Here is a 9,847-nt window from a genome sequence, read left to right on the forward strand (position 1 = left end):
TAACCTATTCTGTGTATTACGTCTATACATTTTTCTCAAATTTATCTATTAGTTCATAAAAAAAAACTGGAAGTGAAAAATCTTAAATGAATATTTTGTTTTCATAAATGAAACATGTTTATAAAAAATATACCACATCAGGTTTAGGTGTATAGCATTACACAAGCTTCATGATTTAATATCTTAGAGTTGTATTTTTTTAATGATTAACACATTACAGAAAGATTACTTTAATAAAAACTGTTTCAAGAACTCGAAAGAATAAGAAGTAGAAAAGAGTTGAAATTTTTTTTAAACTTTACAATTCAGTGATAGTATTCAAAAGGAATTAAAATTAATTGGTTATAAAAACTTTTCAATCCAAATCAATTATAGGCAAATGTATATCAAAATTCTAGCACATCATAAATTTGGTGAAAAAGCCATCTGTGAAAATATGAAACAATTTATATCCATCTTAATAAATTTTTAACAATGGATTAACAAGCATGCTAAATATTTGTAGAGAAAATAATTTGAAGTTTATTATAGTACTGAAAAGTATTAATGATAATTATTTTTTCAATTAAAATCATTATGTATAATTGCTCAACATCCAAATTGATATACTGGTAATGGAATATTTTTGAATTTTAAGATGTAATGATCAATTTTGAATCGCTATATTTTTTTAAATATTACAGAAAAATGCATATTTATTATTCAATTGTAGTTTTGGCTGGAAATATCTTACACAATTATGCATTTCTACTCTATAAAGTATTTATCTTTGAAACTGGATTGCTTTTAATCTATTTCATAAAGTGCGAAAAAATAGGCACACATATGCTTTTATTATTATTAAAAATATTGAACCAGAAGACCATATAAAACTTAATTATGTACAATGAAGGAATAAGAAATTTGCAAAATAAAAAAAATAAAATAAACTGAGCAGAGTGTAAGTTTCAATAACTATTATATTCAATATTTCTTATTTACTGTACCAAACATCGTTACATATGTTCTGAAAGATAAATTATTTATGAAACTTATGCCATTAATATTTTCATTATATGCAAAAAAATTGTTTGTATAACAAGTTAAAGAATGGTTAGCACACACATATTTATTAAAAAAAGTTTATTTTTCAAAAAACACTGAGAATTGCCTACAAAAAATAGACTATATTCAAAAATAATACACTATGATTGAGTATTCTTGCTTCATTCTATGATTCACAACTATAAAACAATTTTAGACTTTCAACAAGATAAATTTTGACTATAATCTATCTAATAATAAAATATTTATAACATTGGCATATCACGTGAAGTGCAATTAATTCTAAAATTTAACATTCTTGTAGATGTAAGATATATTTAAATATTTATATATCCATATAAATCGTTTTTCGTATTATTTGTATTGATCATCAGCACATTAAGCTATTTATGGCATAAATTGAGTAATATTAAATGCTCATGGTAAAAATAAAGTGCTTTTTCTTGTCTGTTACTAAAGTGCTGTTAATAAAAACTAGTTAAGCTAACATTTTTAATCAAAATATGAAAAATTACCTTTCTTCAAAAAGAAGATATCAATAAGAGGTCAATAAATTTGGTTTTAAGTTATCCACTTTCAGAGCAATACAAGAATAATAATACTATAATTTAGTTCATAATAATGATATAAAAACTTTCACAATTGTCGATAACATACTGCAAAAAATAGTTTTATATTAATTCTGTAAAAATGAAGTTGGTAAATGAGATTATAAGAGATAAGGAAAATAAAAATCAATCACAGTTATTACATAAAATAATTTCAATTGATTTGTAAACTTCCTAAACTGATATTCCTAAAAAAATTATGCTATTGTAAACTGTTTCGGTTCCAGCTTAATACTGACAAGAGTCCCAAAAGGAAAACCCACTGGGAAATATAAGAAGCACAGGATTGTCCACCATTAAGACGAAGGTTTATGTAATGTTCTGCAACTGCTCTATTAGGATTTCCAGCTGATGCATCAAATTGTATGTGCATGCAAGGTTCTGTGTCTGGAGTATATAACCACGATTGGTCCCATACCTAGAAATAAAAACACATTTAATTTAAAAATTTTGGAAACACATGGAAAGGAAATATAATGCAATTTTTTACTAATCTATTAACTCACTAATATGATTATTACTGGACAGTAGATAGTTCATATATATAATAATGAAATGCTTTGTTGTATTTTATTTAATAAGCTTCTCTCACATAACTGTCAGACATTATCAAATATTTATCATAAGCAAATAATTTTATCAAGCTAAAAATTTTTACTGATAATTATTCATCAACTTTAATGCAATAATTTCTGTTTCTTTCAAACAATCTAGAAAAATAAAAGTTGACGATTTAACCATTTATTTTGCTTAATATTATAAATGAGATTAACTTACATTTTCACAAAATTCTTTTGCAGTTGAATACACATTTCTGAAAGTTGTACATTTAGCTCCTTCCAAGCAAGTATTGTGACCTATTTAATGAAAAGAGAATTTCAATGCATCATTATTTTAATATAAAGCAATGCAGATTATTTTATAAAATTATAAACACATTTTCCATTTCAAAATTATTCAACCTAAAGATATATGCCATGTCGTAGTTGGGGGAAGGGGGGGGGAGGCAAAAATTCTTGTGAAAGAAAGGGAAAATCCCATACATCTAAGTACAAATTATCATCCTTTGCTGATTGTTTATCTTTTACGCACCACAATCCAGCAAAATACAGATAAATCATGAGGGGTAGAAAAAGTTATTTTCCTTCTTTTGAGATAACTTCAGCATAAGTATTAAAGATGCACAATCAAAAAGAAAAATTTTGAATCTTATTGGAATGGGATGAGATTGGATATTTTGAGAAAAAGTTTCTTCTAAACAATCATTTAAAACAAATAAATAATTTCTTTTAAACAGTTATTTAAAACAAAGAAATAAATAAGTCTCAATCAGAAAAGGTTTTAAAATGTAGAAGATGCAAATAACAGAAATTAATCGGGATGGAGGGGAGATATCATTCATGCAGATATATCATTTAGAAAAACTAGGGTTAGGTCGATAAATTTCACTGTATCAGGTACATATTGATACTGATATTTTTGTATCAGATAAGACAAATAATCAAATCTTTTCTCATTGGAATGAAACTAGGTATTCAATGGATATCAATTATTAGTGTCAATTTTACCCGATATAGCTTTGATGAGCTTAATCAATCTTGCATGTATGCTGAAACGAAAGATTCCAAATTAAAATTTCACTTCTTCAAAAGAAATATTGATGACTATATGCCAATGACCTTGGTTTGACAGAGAGGTGAGAAGACAAAAAGAAGAGCTTTGTAAATATATGTGTGTTAATATTCAGGGATATGTGTATCAGTAGTAATGGATATATTAGGGGTAGTGATGTATAGGATGAAATTACACATATAAACATACATGATAATAGCATCATTGAAGCAATAATGGCTATATTGACAGAACACTTTGTATCAGTTGATATAATATCACACAATCAAAAATAATTGAAGCTGAAGAAATTGTCAATTAGTATCAATTGAGCTCAAAAACTGATATTAAATACCTCAAACTCTTAGCTTGGATAAATTTTCTATTCCTGATACATGCAAGCATCAGGCATACAATATATATTATATATTTGGGTGATATATATTCACCAAAGGATCAGGTTGTTATATCCAAAGCTATTCAAGATTATTTTTCTTTAAACAATTTTTTAGTTCTTTTCTTTGTATGCTGTTTTGGTTCATGTCAGTTCATATCAATAGTACATAACTGTGCCATCCAAGACAAGGGGAGATAGATTAGTTTAGCTTGCTATATTGCAAATACAATCAATGGTGATTACCTTTGGAAAACTTGAAATCTCTTGCCCAGTTATATGCACAAGTGAAATCGTCCCTACAAGCTTTGAACCATGCATCACAATCACTAGCACAAAGAGGAACTTTATAAAATCGCTCTGATGCTATCTTTCTTTTAGTCTATAAAAAAGAAAGGAAGTCAAAACAGTAGCCATTAGTAATTATCTAGAAAGACCGACTTTTATGTACTAAAGTCTTAGTTAAATGCAATGAAATGAAATATATTTTAATGCATTAATGATAGCCATTAAATTGTAATTCCAAAATGACTGTAATAAGAAAGATATTATTTCAATCAATAACTGAAATGATATAGAATCATTCATCTGATAATTTTGAAGGTGAGCATTTCACAAGATTCTTTAATGCCATTTTCTCAAATATTGAAATTTGAATAGATAAAAACATAAATTTTACAATAAATAGACAAATGAAATAAAAATGAAACAACTTTCTGTAACATTTAAAATAAGCATTCTTCTAAAAATTTATCTTACTGTAACAAATCTGTTTAATCAAGACAAATATATTTATTTTTCACAAATATATTTATTTTTCATTTTAAAAAAATTTAGTGAAATCACTAACCTCAACAACCCACAAGCCAATGTGAGGCTCACATTCATAGAAACAATCATTTTGCTTAAAATATTTTCGACATTCACTTGATATATTTCTTCTAGTTAGAGCATAGCAATGATCAAGAGTAAAATTGTACATATTCTTCTCATGAAGGTCAACTGAAACATCCGTTGTACAACAGGAATGATCTTTCCAGGGCAGACACTAAAAATGGAACAAATGCATAGTTATTTAAGAAAACTAATGTTAAAAAAGAAACTTTTAAATTTAAAATTATCCCCTTTTTTAAAAATTATTAACCAAATATTTATTTAGCGTGAAAGCAAAAAGATTAATAGAAACAATTTGTTGCCAAATCAAATCTAAACAATAAATTACAACTTCAAAAATTCAGAAATTTAGCATAAAGCATTATTTAAATAAGAAATAATGTATTTAATTCTGAATTCTACCAGAATTACATATTAATTATAAAATAAGTTGATCTAGCAATAGCATTTTACAGCTACAACTCATCATCAGTTCAATATCAGAATTTATATCAAATGTGCATGGACCAATTTCTGTTGCCTTCTAAATCTCTCCACAAAGGTTGCATTAATATATGCACAGAAGAAGAAAACAAAATGTTGAAAAATACATTTCTTTCACATTAACATTAGATAATTCGACAGAAAAAGCAGATTTCATTAGCATATGGCCCACAAATACAGAAGATTTTTTTTTGTAAGTATGTGAATCTGAATCTTGAAAATTCCAAGATTAAAAAAATTGACCATGCTACTGCAGGTTAAAGTGGCAGAACACTGATGTAAATTTACAAGACATATCTGAATAAATGAATTCATTAGTAAATGCAAAGAAATGGAAATATATCAATGAAAGATAGTAGACACAATTCTATTCCACAATATATACTAATTTGTTTCTTAAAAAGTCTAACAAAAAATAGGAAAAAAAAAACCACGTTTACATTATATATTATTACAATTTATACCATCTGCAAATAACATCTCATTTATAAATACAGTCTCTGCAAGCACCTACTTCCTTGAAAATAAGCATTTGGACAAATTTAAACAAAATAAATATTTGAATTTGGACAAATTTAGACAAAAAATATTTGAATTTGGACAAATTTTTGGATACAAATAAAAGTTGTATAGTATTTAATATTTAACATTTTCATAAAACTTTTTTAAATAAAAGTACTTTCTATAAATTTACAAAAAATATTCTTTGTTGAATATTTTAGGATATACTTCAAATAGTATACTTTAAATAAATATTTTAATATTCTGAGTGAGACACAGCTTAGTCAAAGATGGCTTTTGAACCCAAAAAATACAAATAAACTCAAATAGTATACATAATATTTAGAATAGTTGAAGCAGAAAGTTTTAGTATCAATCCACCTACTAGTTGCTGCTACTGAACTCTCTAAACAGATTAACTTATTTTATAATTATCTTAATTTAATTATTCTAAATACAAATAAGGCACAATAAGAATTGTAACCTCAAACTTGCAAAAGTTTCAATCTATAATAAATGTAATGAAAATCATTTTTTTAAAAAGCAAAATTTAAGTAAATAAATTAACATTAATTTGAATGGCAATAATACAGGAGAATTCTTAATCTTTGTAAATTAAGTGTAGAGAAAAACATGTTTAAAACTTTAATATATTTTACATAATTAGCTTAAATCATAAAAAGATCATAAAAATCTAGTATAAAATTTAAAAATTGTTTCATAACTTACACATATATTTTTCTACAATTAGATGCTAAAACAGCTTGAAAGAAAAGTTAATTTGTCAAAATTTTATGCATTAATAAAAATTTATTAGTGAATTATGACTGATTATATTTGTATTTATGACAATTTTATTTGCAATGAAATTCATTTTAAAAATGTATCTATAATAATATTTGAAATATCAACTAGATATGTTATCTCAGGAAGAGCCATCTTATAACTATACATTTGTAAAACAATATCAATATTAAAATTTTAAAATGAATTATTGCAGTAGAATATGATCAAGATCACAAATATGAAATGTGAAAAGAAAGGGCAGATAATATATTAACCCTACAAGTCCTGATCGCCAGAAATTGCCCCGCTCGACAGAGGCTTGACTCGGACACTTTTGAGCAGTTAAATGAGCACCCAAGAAATATCTTTCACTCCTTAAACTTGCATTACACACATATTAAAGAGAAAAATTTAATAAAAAATTTATAAACAAGCCATTATGTTCATTTTTTAAAACTCATTTGAAGAAAATAAGATTTAAAGAGAAATAATTATACATCTTTACTCAATAGATAGGATGCATTCAAGTATTTTTCTACCAATAAGGAAAAAAGTAAAAAAATAATAAATTTAAAAAGAAAAATATGTTAATTTTATAACATATAATCAATAAAGATGCAGAATTCAAATTATTTGATCTCAAATCTCTAGACAGCTTCAAGGAAGAAAGGGGGGGGGGCGAATTTGCAAAGACCTTCGCACATAAAGACAGTAATATTGATTTTCACTAGCACTACTTTTGTAATCATTAAATGCAATATAAGCAACATTTTAAATTAAGACTTTTTACTTATCTAATTACCTTTTACAATTAATTATATATTCATCTGTTCGGATCATATCTGGTTCCAATCGATCAAAATAATTGGAGTTCAGTAAAACAATTTCATGTAAATAATTGAAAAATTAAATATTTTCATATCAAAATTTCTGTAAAAATTATAGAGTAACTGGATTTCAGTCAGTGGCTGAAATCTAGTTAGTGAGAGAATATTAAAATTTTAGTATTTCAACTGCTATAGGAAAAACATACAGAATACTATATCTACAAGAAACTTAATTTGCACTTATTTTTTTTAATAACTATATACTGCGAACAGTAGTGCCAAAATAATTTTAATATTATGAAACAATTATTCTTAGCATGCAATAATAAGAAAATATGTTTTAAAATCTTTAAGACTCCAAATTTTCTACTCTTCACTTTCAAATTTATTTTAATTAAATTATAAATATTTGGTAATTGTTTACATTCTCTTAAAAATAAGGGAATATAAACTAGACCATTGTTTAGCGACAAAATTTTTCCTGGACAATTAATACCATTATACTGACATGGCAATCGAAATAAAACTAAATGGATTGCTAATACACCCATTCGATTTGATTGCTGTTATAACTGAATGGTTTCCATAGGTTCATCAATTCATTTCATTACAAGAAGGAAGCTAAAAGGCTTTCATTTCCTTCATACGAGGAACCACATGTTTCTTTAAATAAAAGTATTATCTTTAATGCCCATTTCATATATCACAGATATAGATTGTTTATATATATATATATATAACCCTGTTAGTTTTCTAGGTCATATTTAAGATTTGATGATAAATCTGTCAGAAGGTTGTCTTCAAACACATGTAACACCTCTTGGATATTAAGAAAACTTCTATACAGACTTCATGCATTGTGTCTAAACTCTAATATTTAATACAATTTTCATAGCAAGAAACATCCATTTATATTAATATGTTATTTGACATTGTGTATTAAAAACTATTATGCTAACAAACTGTCACTTAATTTAAAATGTTTAGATATTGGACATTTAGAATAAAAATTACTATACTTGCTCATGCAATGAATCTTCTGGCCCAGGTTTATACTTGTGGTTTTTGCTTTTCAAACACCAATTTAATAATTCATCTTTGTTGTGACTCAATTGACAGAAACTCTCCCTGATAAGCACAAAAATGGCAGCTATGATGATATGATACAGAAAAGCCTGAAAACCAAATATAGTGGATTCACTTTATTTCAAACAGTATTATAGCATGAAATTTAAAACATAAATTAAAAGGATTTTTTAACAAGCTATAAACTGAAGGTTCTATTGGAAAGTTTAATTGAGTTTTCTTTTTGTGTGATACATAACTTTGATACAGAATTAAAGGATATAATATACCAGATGTTCTGAAATTCAACATTAACAGTGAAGATATTTATTGGTTTTCAGAAATGTATAAAAAACTTCATAAACTGAATTCTAATTATTTTATCTTAATAAAATTCCAATTATTTCAACCTATCTACATCCGGTTTAACTATGCTTAAAACAAACAGATATTTCATTATTCTTTTGATGGTATAAATTATAAAATATTTATAAAGATATTCTATATAATATTAATTCTAAATAAATGGTACATATAAAACTACAAATAAACTCAAATTTTCTCTTTATTAAACAATCTAAGAAAAAAATTTACAGCTAAGAAGATTTGTTTAGAATTGCGCCTGTATCAATATGAATAATTTCTTCCAATTTTTACTTTAGATATGCAATATGATATTAGCAGGTGTTCATATTTTTCAGCCAGCTGGTCTAAAATGCTGAATGAATCATCATTCAGTGCACTCAGTTTCCTAAGAGGCAATAACTTTATAATTTATCATTTACTCTTGTTTCACATTATTTAGTTTGAATAATTTTTAAAAAATTCTATTTAAACTAAAATTTTAAAATAGATTGTACAATTATAGGCAAAAGTTCTAAAATAACACTATAAAAATAAATTATGACACAATCTGAAAAATCTATATATTTTTCTTTTTGTAACTAAAAATGATAAATAGAAATATTTTGAAAGCAGAATTTGTAAACTTAATTTTATACTATAATCAGCGTTCATTATATGTGGCTAAGAACAAAGACAAATTAATAAAACATCTATACATAAAACAAACTAAAATTCAGATGGAAACAAGTTACCATTGCCAAGGGCAAAATATTCAACACAAAACTAATGCAACACAGAGGTAAAATGGGCGAAATTATTTGAATCAATAAATGCTTTCAAACATTACACGCAGAAAACTTTTCTATAGTTCTCAGACTGCACCATGCGGTTGTATTACATAATTCATACAACAATTCTGTGTTTAGGGTCAGCCGGTCACACACGCCAAGAAAACGCGCGTATTCTTGGCGCATGTGCAAAGGGCATCACATTCTTATTGGTTACGTATAGAAGAATAAATTGAAGCTCCTCCTTATTGCTCCATCTCGAATGCACAATAACGAAAATGTAGATTTTTCTCCTGATAAAAAGCATGTTATCGCATACGATGAAAGCGTAAAAGCTGAATCGACAACATTACTTTTAAAACGAAATCGAAACTAAGTTGTGGATTCTTATTATTCTGTGACATCCCTAAATTTTTTGAACTGGGCTTATGTCAAAGCTGCGGCTCAGAAATGTGATCTTATTAAAGAAGGCGCCCAGGGCAAGTTCTAGAATTGCACCCC

At 26.1% G+C, this 9,847-nt stretch overlaps 1 protein-coding gene across 1 annotated transcript; it reads right to left on the bottom strand.

Moving 5' to 3' along the window:
- Nucleotides 1-1,153: 1,153 nt before the first annotated feature.
- On the bottom strand, nt 1,154-9,510 carry LOC129969698 (folate receptor alpha-like). The gene is made up of 6 exons (XM_056084384.1): nt 9,311-9,510; nt 8,168-8,323; nt 4,508-4,705; nt 3,904-4,039; nt 2,430-2,509; nt 1,154-2,070 (listed from the first exon to the last, which is right to left on the bottom strand). Exons 1-6 carry the CDS (start codon nt 9,311-9,313, stop codon nt 1,855-1,857), a joined length of 789 nt encoding a protein of 262 aa, XP_055940359.1. The 5' UTR covers nt 9,314-9,510; the 3' UTR covers nt 1,154-1,854.
- Between the last annotated feature and the right edge of the window lie 337 nt (nt 9,511-9,847).

The sequence above is a fragment of the Argiope bruennichi genome, chromosome 5 (genome assembly GCF_947563725.1).
Source record: "Argiope bruennichi chromosome 5, qqArgBrue1.1, whole genome shotgun sequence".
In the NCBI taxonomy this organism is placed as follows: Eukaryota; Metazoa; Arthropoda; class Arachnida; order Araneae; family Araneidae; genus Argiope; species Argiope bruennichi.